The 20927-nt window shown below is 39.3% G+C and overlaps 2 protein-coding genes across 3 annotated transcripts; one reads left to right on the plus strand and one right to left on the minus strand.

Annotated features, from left to right (window-relative positions):
* Positions 1-317: 317 nt before the first annotated feature.
* On the plus strand, positions 318-5374 carry LOC107194657 (protein kinase C). 2 transcript variants are annotated; one of them, XM_015584308.1, is made up of 10 exons: positions 318-764; positions 1124-1137; positions 1416-1476; positions 1540-1765; positions 2654-2685; positions 3257-3327; positions 3404-3557; positions 3644-4210; positions 4304-4899; positions 5060-5374. In XM_015584308.1, the coding sequence occupies exons 1-10, from the start codon at positions 449-451 to the stop codon at positions 5222-5224; spliced, it is 2202 nt and encodes a 733-aa protein (XP_015439794.1). In that variant the 5' UTR covers positions 318-448; the 3' UTR covers positions 5225-5374. The 2 variants fall into 2 exon arrangements, with proteins under 2 accessions (XP_015439794.1, XP_015439793.1); XM_015584307.1 differs by lacking the exon at positions 1124-1137 and having other exon boundaries at positions 318-786; positions 1415-1476.
* Positions 5375-18326: 12952 nt separating this feature from the next.
* On the minus strand, positions 18327-20467 carry LOC107194846 (28S ribosomal protein S5, mitochondrial). The gene is made up of 6 exons (XM_015584552.1): positions 20351-20467; positions 20091-20168; positions 19651-19998; positions 19150-19380; positions 18874-19073; positions 18327-18794 (listed from the first exon to the last, which is right to left on the minus strand). The coding sequence occupies exons 1-6, from the start codon at positions 20421-20423 to the stop codon at positions 18402-18404; spliced, it is 1323 nt and encodes a 440-aa protein (XP_015440038.1). The 5' UTR covers positions 20424-20467; the 3' UTR covers positions 18327-18401.
* Between the last annotated feature and the right edge of the window lie 460 nt (positions 20468-20927).

Genomic DNA, 20927 nt, shown 5'->3' on the forward strand with positions numbered 1-20927 from the left:
GTGTACGCGTGTGTAAGAGAAAGAAAGCAAACAGGGAAAGAAGGCGAAGAGAGATAGAGAGAAAGAGTAAGAGAGAGGCAAGAAGGCTCGTCGGACGGGGATATTCGAAGCGGTGCGCCACACATTTTCACGGAAGGTCGCGTTATTTGCCGCGCGAATTATCTCCACTCTGTGAAATTATTTCGGACTACTTCGGGGATCAATTTAACGTTCAAGTGTCGAACCTTCCGAACGAATTCTTCCAATCGAAACCAGGTGGAGGCCACCCGACAGTACGGTGGTTCGATTTCAACGTGACTATTGGGCAGATTGACTCGAATTCCGTATAACCTGATCGCGGGTTTCGAAGTGTCAGCTCGTCGATAGGCGTGACAGCCCGTCGACTAGCTTCTCCGTCCTCTGCCGTCCCATTCTTGGCGACACCGTCTCTCGTGTGCCCCGATACACGATGTTCACGGGAACGGTGAAGATTGAAATCTGCGAGGCAGTCGGACTAAGGGCCACGGACAAGCAACGGAAGTTCTGGCAGGATGAGCCTATACTCGACCCGTACGTTCAGCTGGACGTCGACGAAAACCATCTCGATCGATCGTCCACCAAGCCCAAAACTTTCGACCCGGTCTGGAATGAATCCTTCACCCACAAAGTCCAGGACGCGGTGATGCTGGGACTCACTGTCTTCCACGACGCGGCTATACCGCCAGATTACTTCGTCGCAAATTGCAGCATACCCTTCGAGGAGCTTGTCAGCAGGATAATAGAGAGTGATCGTAAAATAAGTCGTTGACAAGCGAGTACTGGTGTTGCCACTTATAGGAAACATTATTGCATTTTCTCACAACTAATTTTATGTTCACACTATACTTTTTGACCGACAATAAGTATAATGTTCTGCAACTTCGACTGATTTTTAAAATAGACCGTTTTTGTATTTTTCATTCCTATTTTTTTTATACATATTTCTATGTTTACAGTCTTGCATCTCTAAGTTAATTATAATTGAAGTTTATCAGTTTATGCACCGTTTGTTTATATGCAATGACATGTATGGTTGAAATATGCGATGGGAACGTAACATGTCATCTATCTGTCTCTTTCTATTATGACATTAGAACTGTTCAAGGTACTGATAAGATTGTGTCAATAGTTACGATCTTCAAGAAAGATACAGTGATTTAAAGTATTCAATTGTTCAAGATCTATGGTTCTTTTAAGATGTTGGAAGTAAATGAAACATATATAAATTACTTAACAATAATAGTTTTATATTTGAAGAATATATCATTCTTAAATTAATACGTATGTTTATCTTGTGTTGATAAGCATGATAATACTGGGAAGTTATACACTTCATGATTCTTGTGAGCTCATATTAGCCATTACAAATTATCAACATGAAACAAAACTGATTTTAGGTTGATTTGGAGCCTCAAGGGAGATTAAGAGTTAGGATTGATCTAAAGTGGAACGACCAAGGTAAGGAACTGGTAACAATTAGATTGAATGCATGTAGAGTATATTTCCATAATAAAATTTTAGATCAACAAAGTGGCTGTGGTACAGGTAACGGAGAGAGAATCGGTGGCAGAGATGGCGGGAACATTACTGCCAGGAAAGAACCCAAGAGGGAGTTCAAGGAACTGCATGGATTCGATCGCAGAAGGGGTGCAATGCGGCGTAAAGTCCATCAAGTGAATGGTCACAAGTTTATGGCTACGTTCCTGAGGCAACCGACTTTCTGTTCTCACTGCCGTGACTTCATATGGTATGTGTTTCAGCTAGTATTAAATACACTCGCTTAGGGTCTATTTCACGAGCATACTTTAACTTTAACTCAAGGCATTTACTAATTTAAGTCATTCCATAGTATAAAATGCTGTGCATATAATTTGGTGTGTATATTTTGAGGTATATTGGATTTTTTGGAATTTTGATTGCTGATTTTAGTGAAAATCATTGTATGAATGAGGTACTCAATGATTTTGTACACAACCAAATTAATATAGGATATGGGTATGTTGAATAATTTTAAAAGTGTCGAATTTGCATGTTTGGGAATATGGTTTTTCATAATTTGTTCTGGTACCATTAAGAAAAACACAGCTTTTCAAGCCATTATTTTCAATACTTCAAACACTCATTCTCCTCGATGCATTGTTATAATGAACATATAATTATAATGAGTGAATAACTTCCAGTTCATTTACTAAGGTGTAACAGTATTGGAGCACAGGCATAAAAATTTAACAGTTACATTAGCTACATCCATTTGTAGTCTCAAATATTCTTCCTGTTTTTTATTCATTCCTACAACGAGGTAAAAAACATAATAAAACTTGGTGTCTTATCGAGAGACCAAAAATCGGCTGCATGCATTGATTTATACGATCGCATATAAGTGTATTGCTTGGTGAAATAATTTTCACGTTAACATGGTTTTGTAGTTATTTTGTACAAGAGACATTGTTGGTACATTTAAGAACACAAACGAGTAAAGCAAATACACACATTGAGTAGCCATTTTTTCGTTATTCTTCCTTGAAAGGCTATCAGAAATGTCTAGTCATGGTTTAAGGTCCAAGAAGGCATACGTATGTGTTTCATGAGGGTATACAAGGAGATGATGTGATGTGTTTTGTCTGTTGTATTTCAGGGGCTTCGGCAAGCAGGGCTATCAGTGTCAAGGTGAGAAGACACATACACGTTATTAACCGATATTATAATTATATATTTGCTTGCTCTGTCTTTGTGTGAATATATGTTTAACTAGGTGTGTGTATGTGTACTTAGTTCCTTGAAAAGGGGATTCAATAACTGAACTTTTCAATGTTTAATTTGGCCCATGGCTCTATACTCAATGCTGTGCTTTTTATAACAATTCATTGAAAATGAAACTTAATGGTTGTAATACATCAGTTAATACTTCATTGTAAATTATATCAGACCTGATTTACTACAGTAACAATCAGGGGAATAATTATTTCATTGCATGTTCTTAAGTATAATCTAACAAATCATAAAGAGATTTCAATGGTTTCAGTTTGTCGCATCCTTAGAGATCATATTCTGTCTTTAATGTTCAGGCTTGTACTGTTCCTGTGGCAAGACTATCACAACATCCACCAAATTTTATTTATGCCTGTCATTTGAAACCAATGCGTCTAATCACGCATGCAGCCAGCTTTGGTCATGCTATGCTCAATGTCAGTGACATAAGAATGGTGCAAGCATTAAATTATGCATTATTGTGTTTCAGTCTGCACATGTGTAGTTCACAAAAGATGTCACGATTCGGTTATTACAAAATGCCCAGGCATGAGAGACGAGGTAAATATAATTCTTTTTCGTATGAATAACACTTTGATATCTTTCAAATGAACTTCATATTATTGTTAAATTTCAGACAACTCATCCGGTCACACAGACCACAGGATGTTCGCGCTTCAGCATATACATGCCACACCGTTTTGTTGTTCACAATTACAAGAGATTTACGTTTTGCGACCACTGTGGCTCCCTTTTGTATGGTTTATTTAGACAAGGCTTACAATGCGAAGGTAAAGTATTATGAACGTGAATGTTTTATGCCGAAAGACGTTGTCTATTATATCAAACTCATTTGAAATTCCTTTGTCCATCACAGCTTGTCATATAAACGTCCACAAAAGGTGCCAGAAAAATGTAGCAAATAACTGTGGTATAGACACAAAGGCTATGGCAGACATCCTAAATGAAATGAAGATATCTCCCGACAAACAGATCAAAACTCCAAAGATTAATTATACAACAGCAACTTCTCAGGCTAGCCACACACCGACAACCGTTCCTGTCACAGACTCGTTGCCAACGGATCATTCGCAATTAGTTAAAAAGGTGGAAGAAACACCGATTATTGCCACTGAAAACGCAGTATCTGCCAGTAAAAATCAAGTTCGAAAGCTCGGTATCGAAGGTTTCAATTTCATCAAGGTTCTTGGTAAAGGTAGCTTCGGGAAAGTGATGTTAGTTGAACGGAAATCTAATCCAGACGAAGTTTACGCTGTGAAAATTCTACGGAAGAATGTAATCATACAAGACGATGATGTGGATTGTACGATGACGGAAAAGCGTATCCTAACACTAGCAGCGAAACATCCATTCCTCACAGCTATCCACAGTTGTTTCCAGACAAGCGATCGGTTATTTTTTGTCATGGAATTCGTGAATGGAGGTACGGTTTCTGTCTGAAAGCGTTTTATACTTTCCTTAACATATAATTAATCGCAAGTTTTTTTTTTTTGTAACCGGTTTCTTTTGGTTTCAGGCGATTTAATGTTCCACATACAAAAAGCTCGAAAATTCGACGAAGCGAGAGCACGCTTCTACGCAGCGGAAGTCACACTCGCATTGCAGTTTCTTCATAAGCATCACGTTATTTACAGAGATCTAAAATTAGACAATATATTGCTTGACCAAGAGGGTCATTGTAAATTGGCCGATTTTGGAATGTGCAAAGAGGGCATCGTCGAAGGAAACACAACTACAACAACATTTTGCGGCACTCCTGATTATATCGCACCGGAGATTCTTCAAGAATTACCGTACGGCGCGAGCGTTGATTGGTGGGCACTTGGCGTGTTAATGTACGAAATGATGGTGGGTCAGCCACCCTTCGAAGCGGAGAACGAGGACGATCTGTTTGATTCTATTTTGGGGGATGATATAGTGTATCCGAAATGGATCTCGGAGGAGGCAGTGTCGATCTTAGTAGGATTCACGACGAAAAATCCCGCCGAAAGGTTAGGTTGCGTCGTAGCCCATGGTTGTGAGGAGGCTATAAAGGCTCATCCATTTTTTCAATCGATCGATTGGGATGCGCTCGAGGCGCGAAAAGTGAAACCACCTATCAGACCAAAAATTGTAAGATTTTTTTCTCATTTAAAATTATTTTAAACCAATTAAGACCTATTCTGTCGCTCAAAAAATAGATTTGTGCGAGTCTCTATGCTATGAAGACACTTTAATATTTTATTTATATGCCGTCGCTCGTTATTCAGTAATCGTATTATGTTTTTTCCAGAAAAGTGAGAAAGATACCATGAACTTCGACACAGAATTTACAAAAGAGGAGCCGGTATTGACACCTGAGGATCCAGCTGAAGTGAGCTGTATCAATCAAGCGGAATTCCGAGGCTTCTCGTTTGTCAATAAAGACTTCAATCCTGCTAGATTTGGAGCACAATAAGAAATCGGTGAACGAGGAAGAGGATAACAATGTTAATCTCTTAATGCTTCTCGCTTAAAGAATTGGCGAAGACGCCAATTTGCAAACGCGTCGGCGTTCATGAAGCTGCTCGGGGTCTCCTTTGTATTTCATCTCCACCGATTTATCTGTCACCAGAAGCAACGTTCAAGCTGCAAAAAAAAATATATATATGGTGGAGATCGTCGAAGAATTCGGAAACATCAGCCAGGCATTCAACACGCCTGTTTCTTACAAAACGTGGCATTTTTGATATGGATACCGTGGTGTTTATTTGGAATAAGTATAAAAACTGCGATTTGGATCTGATTGTATTTTACGGTACGACGAGAGCGCGAATTTCTTTTCACTTCAATGAAAAGCCAGAAGTGAGCGTGATCGAGAGGAAACGCCAAACGAGAGATTCAATGTGACATGTTAATTGCAAACAATGTACTTTGGAAATTGAGTACTTTGGTTAAAGAAGTTAGTACAAAAAAGAATGAGGGCAAGGAGAGTTGTTCTCAGTGGAATTAAAGATCGCTGGGCGATCTATCATTTTTTGTTGGATTGATATTCTTTAAAAAAAAATATATATATATATATATTATACTGTTAGAAACTCTACAGAAGTATTAGAGGAGAACAAAATATTCAAATCAATGAAGATTTTCCAGCGACGTTACAACGATCGCACATTTCGTTTCCTCTCAGAACGCTATTCAGAGGATTTTCCCTTAACATAAAGTGTTCCATACTGGTGAACAAAAGTGGAATTACTCGCACAGGAACAACCCTGAGTCTGGAAAATGAGGGAAATGTTTATATACTCTCTTCACTTGTTTTATTTTTATTTTAATTGAAGATTCGATTCCACTGAAATGAATCTGGAGGAAATCTTTTCTGATGTACAGACTCACGGTTAATTCTTGTACAAAGACTTGGCACTTATGCATTTTCCATTTCTTTCGTTAGCGCTTACGTACTTACGTGATAGTTCTGTTACAGATTATTTTTATCGCGACAGAGGCACAATATAAGCAGATAATCAAGAGTTATTGCTTGAAAAATAAGTCGAGTTTTAGGTCTTCAGCGTAGTGTCGAGTCACTAGTGAGCAAGACTGAACGTAAGCTTGGCTTAAATTTTAAGTGAACAGCCGACGCAATTATAAATGTCGAGTCTGGGTAAAACCTGTGCGTATAGTATAGAGAATACTACCGAAAGAGAGAGAAAAAATGAAAAGTTACGTTCCGGTTCGGGAAAAAAAATCTAGTATCTTCGAACGGTCGAAACTTCGTCAAGCTTTACCCAGAGGAGCATCTCGCAGCGCTTCTCCGATAGGATTTAAATTAATTTAACAAAAGAAAAAAGATACAGAAACGCAAGACCATGATCTCGTGGTGAAGATCGAGCAGGATACGATCTGATCAAGCGATCATGGGGTTTCATACTTGAAAAACATAGAATTTTAAGCGATCATAGACGCGACGGTGTCCACTGGTGGTCACTGTCAAAATTATATAAGAGATATATACGTACGTGTATAAGGGACACGCGTAGAAACTTAACTGAACGATACGCCTAAAAATGTTGCGTGGACAAATGAGACTCGCGGTTACGGATCCCACTCGAGACGATCGAACATCTAATCACGTGAAATTTTCAGTTTATCCTCGAGTCTTTGGTAATGGAATTTTATGAATTAAGGTTAGAAAATGTCCACTTAGCGATACTGATGCACCCTTCCAAAAATCTTCGTACATGTTGTCTCTAGTTAGGTGTCTCTGAGGCTTGAAGCATCAAACCGGTGTACTTAAATTAGAAAAGCTGAAAACTCTATATAGTATTAAACGGTAAATAATCGAGCCTTATCCGCAACGCGTAATGCCACCGAGAACCCGCGTGAAAACGTGAATCCAATGAATGTGGGTGGGTTATCCTTAGGTCGGTTGCATAATGTTGGCTCGTCTGGCTGACGGGATGATAAATTTCCCAAACACGACGGAAACTTATCAACTTTTAAGGTGCGAAACCGGTGAATACGTGAAACAAAATACTCTTTAAGTTAGGCACATTAGTCGTCGTTCCGTGCCGTTCGAGTTCGCGTCAAGGATTTCGATTCGAATTTTCCATAGAGGGTGGACGCGCCACTGAAACCGTCTCCGTCGCTGTATTGTGAATGAATCACGGTACGTTCGCGGGTTTCGGTACGATGGAAATCCTTGGTGTGAACTTCAATTTGTCGTTATTAGGTCTAAAGAGATGAATTTAGCTGATTAATAGTAATAAATAGGCGTAACGACTAGACATAATACGTTTTAGTGATCGTGTAAATCGTGAAAGGAGAGAAGTGCGGCGAAATCGTATAGGTAGCAACTAGAAGAAAAAAAAAGAAAAAAATATTTTGTCGTGTCTGACGTACGACGGGCCACTGGACAACAAACGATCAGCCCCAGATTGTCGTCGAGTGGACCGATCGTCGCAGCGGAACGCGTAAATCGGTGTCGTGATCCTTTATCGTCGTCGTCGTGTCGTACATTTTTATGTCCTCCGTAGATGTTTGGTCCGTTCAAGGAAGAAAAAAAAAGAACGAATTATTGGTAGAGCACCGCTGTGCTGCCCTCTACGTGATTTGAGCGTGTGTGCAGGATTCGGGGGGGGGGGGTCACGTGGCTTTTTGGGCAGCAGCAGCAACGCAATCGAGAGCAAAATGTTGTTCCATGCTACGACGCGTCTCGTGTATTCGTCGTACGACCTTTAGAAGTTAACGATACGCTGGATGAAATACCATCAGTACAAGGAGAATGTAATTATCGGTAGAACACGTGTACGCGATGCTGTTTTCGCGAGAAAACAGGGTCGTATATTCGTGATCTTTGAAGAGTAATGATTCTATCCACATGTAAATGTAGCTGATCGTACCTTTTTACAGCTTTTGCTTGTATAGCAATAATTTCTGACCAGCGACCATAATATCTTAGTAATGTATATATATATACATACACACACATTGTATATATCGACGGTCGAGTCGATATTCTCCGTGTACTGAATCCGATCTATTGTATCTCCTGGTCGTCGTTGACGAGTTCTCGACAGAAAAACGAATATTATCGAATTTCAAAGGGAACTCGATAGTAGACGTAATTGTCGGAAATTATCGAATCGATCAGGATCGATACTTGGTCGGTTCATATCCGCTTTTGTACACTTATTATGAATCTAGTCAGTGCGAGGATATCGAGGAAACGGGTTCTGTGGCTCGGTAGCGTCGAGTCGCGAAAAGGTTATGCTTACGTTCAAAAGGAGCTGAGTTAGTCCGGCCTACGCTTAAAACAAAAAGACGGTTCCGTGCGTTATATTTCGAGAGGAAATTATATCGCTGCACCGTGGTACCTATATTGTTACGTCTAGGATTATCGCGTATGTAACAATTATCCCGTATGTTTAAAGGAAAAAAAAACAAACTAAACAAAAAAAAAACGGTAATACGAAGAAACAGAAAGAACAAGCATTCTTTTATCGTCCGTAGTGAGGTTTCGTTTAGTCTGACATCCCGGTGCGTGTGCAAGGAAGTTTCGGTGCACTGTTACGCAATGTTCTCCTTCGGTGTGGTATATCCGTTTTTGTCAGAGAATCGACGGCCGAATCGCGGAAGTGGTGTGCGATGTGCCCTCGTTCGAGAAGAGACGAGAAGGAAGCGTAACGATTGCCGTCCTGAACACATCGATACGAGACGAGAGTGAGGTTAAAGTTGAACATCCAAACGGTTTCTTTCGGCTTTGCGACAAATGAAAGTAAGCAATCGATTCGCCTATTTCGTGATCGTAGGATCCGTCTAGTTCGTGCACGGAAGAAATTATTCCGCGGAAAATATCATGTATATTCGAATGCCATATTTGACGATCGAACCTCGTCAGTTTATTAGTTTTCCTTTCGGGTGAAGAAGATTGTGCTCGATGGAAAGATTAGAATTGTTGTAGGAACGTGTGTCGGTTATTGTTATTGTTATCGGAGGAATGGTCATCGAACTGACAAAAACGGAAATGTTTTTGTTTTCTTTTTTTTTTTTTTAAAGAACGTGTAACGTTTATCGTAACGCCAGTATTCACATAATTTCACATAATTTGTCCAGCAAGTGGAGTAAGCAAATTGTTACATGTATATATGTATATATATTTTTCGTTACCGTCAAACGCACTTTTTTTTCAAGCTTTTTCTATCCTTTTTTCGCCACTATTTTTTTTTATTTTGAATTTTCCTTTTTTCTTGTCGCGAGACATCGACTGTAATCTTTTTCTACTTGATTCCTACTTTGTTACGTTTTCGTATGCGCACACGCAAGCTTCTCCAGCGATCATGCTTCGCGACATCCGGGTATATCGGACGTAAACAACCGTCGCGTCGTTTATATTTTTATCGCCCCGAGAGAGTATCCTTTATAATACACGTATACGGTCGTACGTTTATGAGCATTTAACGGTACGCCGCACAAGTGGTACCATTTCTTTTCCATTCTCGACGAGAAATAATCGTCATCGATTCCGTGGCGTACGTATAAGCAGCGTTTACGATCAAATCAGAAGTAAGAGGGAGAACAGATGCTTATTTACGAGAAGCAAAGAAACACAAAGAAGTGAAATATATATATATACGCGTACATGTTTAGTAAAAAAAAATTAACGGTAGCGCGATAGGGGTTAAAAAACAGGAAATACTTTGTGGACGATAGTACTCTTGTCATCAGACCTGGGCATAATTCACTGTGAACATATAAAATAAAGGGAAAGGGTATCGAGTGACGAAAAATTGACCAAATCCTATATTAAAAAATGAAATAAATTATTTCAACATTTTTCTGTTGTATAAGTGAACTGTTTAAAGGTCAGATAGTACGCAATGTATTATTACAATACTAATGGAATACTTCTTTTTTAACACGAAATTCAATGCTATGATGCTGCAAGTTTTAACTGGATGGATAAAACCTAAGACACGTTATTTATCAAATTGCTTCGTACGATAAGAAAAAAGTCATTTGTTTTTCAACTTGAATGAACCACTTTTCAAAATGGTTCTTCTTGAACGATGCCCAGGTCTGCTTGTTATATGCGCCGATCCTCATTCCCCAGCATCCGAGACGGAACATTCACCGTGAGATTTTTTGTAAATGAGCTAGTCAAATCGTGTTAATAGGGCCGCGCGGTTAGATCGCGCGTCGTCATTGGCCGTCGTGTACACCGGATGTCACGTGATACCTGATCCCTTGGGAAAACGAGGGAGAACAGTTACAGAATATCGGCGTGTCGCGTCAGTCGCGGTGTAAGTAAATAGGGCAAGACGTGGTGGTTAAAAAAAGGAAAATATATATATATATGCAATTAAGAACATAAAAGAGAATTAATATTGTTGCAATATAGAATTTTAAGTAGGGTCGCACGTGACTATCGACGGTGGTATATAATTTATAAAAAAAAATCGATATATATATATATATATATAAATATTACAAAACGAAAAATTAAAAAATGTATATATTTATGACATGGATAAATATATATATATAAATATTGAATACATTTATAAATATATATATATTGTTTGTATAAATACGTATATATATATATATATTTATGAATATATATATTATATAAATATCTATTAGACATACGTCGTATTTATGTTTCCTCGGACCTACGTTAAAATCCAGCAATTTTTCTTTCCATTTCAACGATCTTGGTTTTTGCTTTTACGATCCCGCGGAACTGCTCGACGATAATCGCTCGACGCGACACTCACGCACGCGCGAAAAAAAAAAGAAAAAGAAAAGAGGGACCAACGTCGCTGAAACCGAACAGGAACATCAGATGGATTTTATCCTGGGTCCGAACGGAATGTCGCGGGTGGTCGTGCAACAGTGAGAAAATAAAAGAACAAAAAAACATTGAACAAGGAAGAAGAAACGTAGGAATAAAAAAAAGTAAATGAAAAATAACAAAATAGTATACACACACACACACATACACAAACACACACACACATAACGATGAAAAACAAGCTCTGTATTATCGTGAACTATAAAAATAACGCCTGTGCACAGTGAGTTGGGTAAAAATATTCTAAAGGGGGAAGAAATCTCGATAATCGATCGATCGATCGGCTCCTCTTTCGTGTCCTCTGCGAAGCAATCGTTGTGTATGTCGGGGGTCAGGATGAATATACTTTGTTAGTAATTCGAGTGACAATGGGTGGGACAGATACGTTGACTATATTATATTAACAGGTGCGTGTTACAGTAAATCATCGATGAGTGGTCGAAGACTCTTCAAGCACTTTCCGAGTTCTGTCGCTGTACTAAACCTTATTAAAAAATCAGCGTTACACCTGGGCACCTCTCCTTGTCAATGCCAAGGAACATTCGAACACTTATCGAGGATTTATTGTATTTCGGTAAATCGACTTAGAGTACTACGTGTGTGAAGTTCGAAAACCGAGGGCAGATGAATCCATTCGATAGGAATTGTTGCTAGTTCGAAACGTTTTTCGTTTTAGTCCTCGACATACTTGGTTACCAGCAACCATACACACGCACACACACACACACACACACAAAGTAGAATCTGTACAAGAAACTTTTGTGTTATCGCAAAAGCATAAATGTTCCCGTTAGCGCACGAATGCACTGCTGACCGAAAGATTGGAGATATTCCTAAGTTTTTTTTTTAAAGCATCTGCAAGTTGTTTGTTCAACTTTCGTTATATTAATTTTTCATCGTTCTGTCAATTTGACACCTTTTAGACACCAATGGGACAAGTTAAGTTTGATAAAAATAAGAAACTGATCAGGGTTAACCTAACCCCCATTGTCTTACGCCATTTTGTTTCTACGAATCGCCAGGAGGATATACGAATTATTCCGCAAGTTATAAACGAACTTAATTAGAAAGTTTCAATACCAGTACTTGAAATATCGATAACAAATCGGTATCAAATGGCCGCCCAAAACTTCCGGTCAGCTGTGGCGTACGCGTGAAAAATATCGAAGAACGACAAGTGTCTGTTCCAATCCGAATCGAATCCATCTCCGATGAACCGATTTCCGTTGTTTTTTTCTGATCAATGAAGATTGTAAATTATAGACGATTTACACATACATACACATACACACCCTCTGACGAGAGCAGCCGTCCGTACGATTCAAAGCAAAAAGAATTTCGAGAAAGAAATCGGGGGAGGGGGATATCAATGGAAGAGAAGAGAGTGGGGAGTGACTGATAAGGGGTAGATCCAACATTGGTGTTTGTTAATTGTATTCAGTTGAAAAGTAGCGCTGAATTTTGCATAACGTTGCGTGTGGGCGTCTATGTTTCACCGTAGTAGGTAATTATTGTGTCGGGAACGGATCGTAGGATTTCACGAGGAACTTTGTGTACAGGGTGTATCAAAATGATGGGACAAGCCGCAACATGCATATTCCTCATGCAAATACAAATCGAAAAGTCTTTTACCGTTTTGCAGTCTGATGCTCTGTTTCCGAGGTAATAGCGGTTGAACGAACTCGAATCAGCTGAGCAGTCTGCGCATACGTGTGGCTGGCCGCTCAGCTGATCCGAGTTCGTTCAACCGCTAATATCTCGTAAACGGAGCTTCGAATTACAAAACGGTAAAGGACTTTTCGATTTGTATTTTTACACGAGGAATATGTATGTTGCGGCTTGTCCCATCATTTTGGAAGCACTCTGTATATGTTTTCGATATCGGGGAGAGAGATTTCTCGGTTTGAGGACACGTTACCTCGAACGACGTCTTGAGGCGTGTTGGTTTTACAGTTTTCTTTCGAATCTATATTTTTATTGTCTGTCTCTCCTTGTACAGGACACAAGCGCACGGACAGTGTACGCACAGAATAGTCGAAATGCACGTTGCATCGTGTCACGCCATTGACTGCGCGAAAGAAAGCTCTGATCTTGTCGATCGAAACTACTCACAAATCTCGAAACAGTGGGTCGCGACTTCTATTTCAGTCTATAACGGATGTTTTGTATTTCATAAAAAAAGGAGGTAAAGAGACGAATTCGGTGCTTTCTTTTGCACAGCGTGTCGCAGATGCATGTAGTTACGTATGTTTCCTTGAAAGTATATATGTAGTAGCGTATATAATGATTTTGTGTAATTTGTTACTCAGAGAGGTTTTTGTATGATTCTTTTTTTGTCCGAGTCGTTTTTTTATTGTATATCGAATTGTAATTATACATTCGTTAAGTGAGTGTGTACTTTCGGCGGGAAAAGTACACATGGTAGGAATTATGTTCGCCACTGGGATGCTGTTGTGTGTCCCCCTACGGTGAATTTAGGGAATAAACATTTATTTTTGTATCTGTAACCCCCCAGATGGTCGTGTATTCGTTGAACACTGTGTATGTAAAATGTGAAACGAGGCTCGAGAACCTCGTGTGTGCTGGCTAAAAATTCGATTATTATTTCATTGCCTGATAGATCGCCATCGGATAGAGTCTATTATATAAGTGTTCACGACGCGTGACATAACCTCTGCGACCTTCTTCCCCCGTAGTCACCGCGTTCGCCATTTTTTGATTATGCTTCGCAACGATATCTTGGTTCGCAGGGCGTTGACCGTTTTCTTCTTCGTAACCCCTGATTCGCGGTGTCGGTCCTCTGAAAGTTAGATGCGTTAATTATTTTGGTAAATTGCGTATGTGTCAGATCATCCGTGAAACCGAAATTAGAAACCATACCGACGCCTTAACGAGAACGAGAGCTCGATGGCTCTACTCCACGAGAACGATATACGTCCAGTACCCCGCATGTTTCCTTTCCGACGAGATTTATATTCCGTTGTTGTTGATCGTGCCGATTTTACTCGACGTTCATTTAACACGCCCGTCACCGTCGTCGGTTGCGCTTCCTGATTGAACGTTGACCCTCTGCCGCCATCTTGGACCCCCATCCTTTAACCGTTGAAAGGAACAAACAGAGAAACAGTTTTTAAAGTGGAGACGCTTCGTTTCTGTGTCTCCACCGAATCAACTTAAAAAAATTCCAAATCTCCAGACTGTGTAAAGATTCATGTTTTTATACTCTTGTGCACAGTGAAATTTGCTTGTAATTTCATAGTTTTTCTTTCCGAATTGTCCCTGGCACCTTAATCAAAAGAGGAAGTACACTCGAGTTCGGTGGTGAGCGTGTTGAGCCATGTTTCCGTGTTGAAGATATAATACCCCCGTGATTGTTGCCGATCCAAGAGATCCGAAGTCTAATTTATGAATGTGATAGCAAAGCGCACGGGCAGAGGATTCCGTTTCTTGCCCCCCCTTGAAAGAGCCAGAAATCCCGCCCCCCAAAGGTTCTATCAGACAAACATCGCGAGTCGACGATCGCTTGTGAAAAAAATTCCCTAGGAAATTGTTTTCCCTGCCCGAGCGCGACCAAATATAACTGTATTAGCGAACGTTACAAATGAGCATTATTTATTTCTCGATTGTATTTATTATATACGTTATTCTATACATCGTTAACCGTAGTGAGTCTTAAATATAGTAGTTTACGGAAGTGTTATTGTCTGGTGCTGAGCCCACCGGTACGGCGCCTGTCGACCACGCTTGAATCGTGGGGCGCCAATTTAGGACCTATACATTATTCTTCCGTTTAACACGGTGATATATCGACGATCAACGCGTCACGCCGATTTCTTTCGTCTTAGGGGGTGGCGATTTATTGTGCAAAAATCGTTACCGCCGGATTAGCGTGCCCGAATCGGCTCGATCCTCGATCATATCACCGTGATAAAGTGGAAGGAGAAATTCCTAGTCCGCTCGAAATATGCCACTGGGTAACTGGAACCGACAAGTATTTCCGGTAGTTCGTTCAAATATATTATACGAGCCTCCGTCAGGTTCTTCGAATTTATCGTCAGTTTGATATTAACTCACGGTAAAAGTTACATGTGGATCACTTTCGTTCAGGCATTTTGCGATCAACGTCGTAATTCATTCATACCGTCTATGATGCACAATTCAATTCTAAGTTCTTTTCTGTCAACACAAGTTACGCAATAGATATTATCGAACTGGTGATAAGCTTTCGATAGTTTACGATAATATCGAACAATTCCGCTGTTCCAGTGGTTCTTCCATCGGTCCACACGATTCGGTCCAACGCGCGAGTTTCGACGGTGCGTATCGGCCTTTTGTACGCCGTGATGCTATGATTCGTTGCGTGCATCCCTGTATACTCGAACGATTGCGAAATGTATTTTAATTGCGCTTGCACGAACCCCTCCCAGTCCCCCCAATACCTCGATTTCTGTTACCATCTCGTCCGAAGCATTCCTATTCGTAATCTCGCGAGCGAACAGCCCCCCCCCCCCTCCGAGTTCCCAAAAGGGAATAGCCCCCTATTTATCGGCCGGCGATTAAACGCGCGAGACTGTGACACCGTAATGAGAGGTATTTCGACTCGATACTTTTAACACGCGATAAAGATGGATACACACGCAAGGCGGGACAAAGAAACATTTTTAACGTGTGTACACGCGTACGTGGAAAGAGCGAGATGCGTGGCTAATGAGGGGACCAGATTCGATAGGTTAGGTAATCATGAACGTCAATCGATTCGAAATCTATGGATTAGAGATCGATTCGTTTCTTTGGGCGGGATTCGTAGTCGCTGCTTATTCTTAAGAAAATGCTTAAGAATAAGTAGTGACTATGAATCCTGACCTTTGTGTGCTGGATTTCGATTTCGTGTAGAAAGTTCTCGGGAGTCATTTAGTATTTTTTTCAGTTATTCTAGAAATTTATGGCGTGTTCGTAAGTGTACTTGCGAATTTGTATGTACTTCAAGCTTGATGAGCGTTGAAACCTGTTCGAGTAAAGTTTCTAACCTCGTCAACTTTGTACGGGCATGTACAATGTGTACTTATAAGTAGTCTGCAGACGTGCGTGCAATTGCCTGTTTAACGGGGATCGATACACTGGAAGATGAATTGAGTAGCAGTTGGTCTGTTTTATTAACAATTTTATTTTATCGTGTTAGAAAGTCTGCAGTCTATTTGTGTATTGTCGCTCTGTACACCTATCGCACGTAATTGTTACGATATCAATAATCGTTTTGCTAGTTTTGGGACTCTTGTTGTAAAAAAGAGGGGCCAGTTCTTTTCAGAAACTTGACGCATTTTTTTTTTTTTTAATAAAATAGATGAAATAAGGATAGTTCCAAGTAAAGTGAAAGTCCCTTTAAACATTTACTACACCAAGCTGTGGTGGACGCCAATAGCCATACACACCAATGGTGTATTACAGTTATTACTCGTTACAATTATTTTTGTTTAAATACGCGTATTTGGTCCCGTCATTAGACGGAGGTATGTACCCCGCATGGATAGTCTTGAGTTTCGTGCAAATGCGTCGGAAATACATTGCCAGTCCCGTTGACGAGGAGCTGCCTCTCGTCCCCATCGAAAGTGTGAGAACGCGCGACGAAAAAGAGAGTGAGAGAGAGGACAACGTTGTATGAAACGCTTTCGGTGTTCTGTGGCAAAACAAGTCAGTCCTATAACGAGGCTAGTATGATAAGCAAAAACCCTTTGCACTCGATGTTTCTTTCGATGTACGTTAAGTAACGGATCGGATTATTGAAATATAAGAAGTAATTTTGAAACTCGGTGGTTACTTTATGTACATACGTTTATTCCTAATCCTTTAACCTCTTGAGGGACACTGGCCCATATTACGATTAGTTTTTTTTTCATCCAAGCATCATTCCAAGATTATAATTAAACATTCACTGGAAAGTTCCCCAACAGAACAGGGTACTCTAGTAAATGATTGTTGTTAATATTTATAAATATATTTAAAGTAAAAGCATCTAAAAAATAAAAAAATATATTTTTTCTGGTCAAAATAAATTCGTCCCTGAAGAGGTTAATTCATCATATCTCTATTACGCAGCGATTATTCCATTCTGCGTTACAATATGTTTACTTTCTTCTTTGATACGCAGCTATACGATCGAACGGTATACGCCGTGTTTAGGCTGTCAAGTGGCCGACTGCCTTTATTCTCGAGGTCGATGACAGGCGGCCATGGTAGCAGGGAAATCAATTGTATTATACTGCTCATGGTCGCGCTGGAGCGGCCTTGGCAGTGACCAGAATATTTCACGGCCGCGACCAATATTTCCAGAAATACACACCGATCCAAGGCTTCGTCGCTGGCGTGGCATTGACCACAGCCACGGTTACGGCATAGGTAAAGTATGTTCCTGACATCACATATTTTTTTTTGTTCCGATAATGCAGATCTTCTTCCGAAAAAACAACGATTCGTTTCTCGGGAAGATATGTACAGTATATGAAAAATAATCTCACCTCTGAAATTTTCGTATCCTACTTATACATACTACGAATACTGATATTCGTATCTATACATAGATACTTCAACTTGTGACGCACATACAATTTCAGACAGTAAAATACATTTTAAATGACTTTTGTCTCACATCTATTAAGTATATAGACCTGCCTTGTTAGGAATGTTATACCGGTAAAAACAATTTAACTCGGCCTAAGAAGGAAACCAGGTGGTAATATGTGTGTAATTAAATACTTACATCTAATAGATACCTGGAACGGTCGACCGTCCGCAATACCCCATCCCTACTCTCTAGATTCTAAAAAGAATCGTGCGAAAATTTGCAGTCTCTCGTGCGCTGTCGAGGTGGTTGGGTGTGCTTCTCACACCCCTCCCCTCTCTTGTTACTAACCCCTTGTATGTTACAGATGCCGGCAACCATTGGCTTCGATATTTATCTTCTTATTTACTGTGTGTTATTTACAGTGATTTATATACTGTGATATATTTACTGTTTGTTTACTTTAGAATTATTTTGAAATTTATTACTGTATTATCATTTTTCTTGACTACGCGAAGTTAGGAATGGTATCGGAGATAGTAATGGGATTAACGAATAACGCAATGTTCCGTTTAACTGTTCTTATTTAAAAAATCGTTTAACATTTGACAGATGGTTTCCAAGAGTGTATGAAAAAAACATGTACTTTAACATTAAAAGAAAGTTTTTTGATTTGCTATTATTATTACTATTAATAATGACTCTTTGACGAATAGTTTACACTCATAATAACAGTACGGCAACACACTATTCTGCTTCCGCTGTCTCGTCTTTTTTATCATGTTTCCTCCATTTCGAAACACTTGCTTCAGGGTATTTGTCAGCAAGGAAACTACAAATGTCTCCGTACTCGGCTCTTAACCGAATTCTTACTTTATCATGGTCCCTACTGCGTTCCATCTTGCGCAAATAATTTTGGTACGAGGGCAATTTAGTAAAAAACGGTGAAATAGGTTTCCTCTCTAGAACCATCCTTCCATCCATTACATATTGTTTAAAATCTATAATCTCGTCTGCTTTAATTTCCTCTTTCGTTCTCGTCGTAGCCGGCGAAGCAAGTACTGTAGGATAATAGTCATTCTCTTTTTTTACTGCGACTAAATGCAACTGTTTTTCATTTGCCAATTGTTGGTATGATTTCTAAAAACATAATTGTTTATTGCACATTAATTTCTAAATTAATGATGGCAGTAATACGAGTTAATTTTAGCGAATGTACCTGCTGTAATAAGCCAATGATGAAAGCCTTAATTATATTTGGACAGTTTTTGGATCCCTCAACTCTAGCATGCAAATCTTTTATACCAATAGCCTCACAGATCGTTTTAATAATACGATGCGCCTTAATCCCATAGCCCTTAGGCATCTGTTTGACAAATATTTTTGTTCGATGGAATTGTGTAAAGAAATCATGAAGAACTGAAACACAAGTGACAATTTCAATCTTATCTTGTCCTATAACTAGCCGCAGTTACTGCAAATAACAATCATTTACCGGTATGATCTTCGTATCGCTCAAAGTATAATATATTCCGTCCAGCTTTATTTCTAGCATGCGTAATACACGATCTGATGTCTGACCCTTGCGCTGATGCAAACCCAACAAGACCATTTTGATTGCCGGTCACAACTGTACACCTGGTCCGTTTTGAACGACCGAAATGACTGGTCATAATGGATGTATTAACCAAGTCTATTACCCAGCTCTCAAATCCGTGAAACGGTTCTAGAAGTGCAAGCAAATAAACGAACTTAAATCAGAGATTTGAAGGGAGACTTAAGGTTCTTAAGTGTAAGCTGCGTTTATTTGGAAAAATTATTCCAATCTATCTGTATCAGTTTACAAAGGGACCCCTGACAAAACTAGCTACAATACCCGTGAAACTTTAGGATAATATTTCTAAAAGGACACAAATTATATCTCAAAGCTTCAGCAGTAACAACTTAATAATTATTGTTACTTATATGTCAACATAGATTTCTCAATTATACAAACCTTCATTGATAGGGTCTGGAGGTCCCAACTTTCTACCACATGGATTTGTGCCATGCCAGCCACGCAACAATGGATGAATTTTCTGTGCTCTGATTTTGGGTAATTCAGTACGTAACTGAAGCAATTCTTTTTCTCTTTTAGGATTTGGAGGAGCCTTGGATTGTGCAACCATAATATTGTCCTCAGTAATAGCCGCATTCAGTCCGGGTAATATCATTTCAATTTTTCCCATTCCAATTATCTGACCTCTATTTAGATCTTTCATTCTTGGTGCCACTTTTCCTCTGCCTCGTCGTTTTCCAGCATTGCTGACACTGGTAACAGACTTCCATAATTGTGTTGCTGGTTCTATATTGCACAAATATCATTGAATGAGATTTAAATCCCAGTTTATTAAAGAGGTTTATCAATGGTTATAGAGTAATAAAGTGTGTACTCACTTTTGTTAAAAAAGTTAACATTAGTCCTGGCACTTTGCACCAATGGAACATGTGATTTTAGCAGACCGAAAACGGAAACTGAAAATAATTTCGCATGAGAAATTGCAGTGATCTCTTACGCGAACAAAATAAAATGATATTAAAGACAAAATGATCAAACAATTATGTTTAAAATAATGATTATATGTTTGGAGGTTATATTACATGAGAGGAAGCAGTAATTCGATAAATGTAAGAATATGACCGCTTATAGGAAGTACCATGGCTTTTAATGTTGTCAAATTTTCCATAATTCCTTATTATTCCGTTAATACGAAGAAATCCACTGGCCATTTCTGTCGAGGGAAAACAGCCCGATTGTATACGTGTGGTCAGAAGGTGTTTCCTTTTATAGATACTCTGTAGATGTCCTTTAGTGTCACATCTTATCGCTTTCAGTCGTTAAAAATAGATTACAATCGATAAAGAAGGATTCGAATGATAATACAGTAGACATTCAATTCCTGCACTACCGTTATCTGTACGGAAGACACGCCCCCCGTTCACACGTGCATATAAAAATTATAGACTTCTCACCTTGCATATGGGAGTTGGTGGCTCACCTAACTGTCGCACCGATACCTTTAATAGCCTGTGATTTTAGGTGCGCAAACGAAATGATCGATGGAACTTTTTCCGTCTATCTCTTTCGTTTGAGTATTAGCGACTACGTTGCGTTTAGTTGAAGTTATTTTGTATTAATAGCATTAATTCGTATTAATTATAATATTAAGATAATATTAGTTCTAAGCTGAAGAACGAAGACAACCGACGAGGGAACTTAGTTTTTTATAGGTT

The sequence above is a fragment of the Dufourea novaeangliae genome, unplaced genomic scaffold (assembly GCF_001272555.1).
Source record: "Dufourea novaeangliae isolate 0120121106 unplaced genomic scaffold, ASM127255v1 scaffold8, whole genome shotgun sequence".
NCBI lineage: Eukaryota > Metazoa > Arthropoda > Insecta > Hymenoptera > Halictidae > Dufourea > Dufourea novaeangliae.

Excerpts from the sequence above, each read along its gene's own strand:
- LOC107194846 (XM_015584552.1), bottom strand. The coding sequence starts at position 20,423 with ATGGCCAGTGGATTTCTTCGTATTAACGGAATAATAAGGAATTATGGA. Across the intron at positions 19,999-20,090 it reads TGTTAACTTTTTTAACAAAA|AACCAGCAACACAATTATGG; the intron begins GTGAGTACACAC and ends TGTGCAATATAG. Across the intron at positions 19,381-19,650 it reads TCCAGACCCTATCAATGAAG|AACCGTTTCACGGATTTGAG; the intron begins GTTTGTATAATT and ends TTGCACTTCTAG.
- LOC107194657 (XM_015584307.1), top strand. The coding sequence starts at position 449 with ATGTTCACGGGAACGGTGAAGATTGAAATCTGCGAGGCAGTCGGACTA. Across the intron at positions 787-1,414 it reads GATCGTAAAATAAGTCGTTG|GGTTGATTTGGAGCCTCAAG; the intron begins ACAAGCGAGTAC and ends AAACTGATTTTA. Across the intron at positions 4,211-4,303 it reads CATGGAATTCGTGAATGGAG|GCGATTTAATGTTCCACATA; the intron begins GTACGGTTTCTG and ends TTTTGGTTTCAG.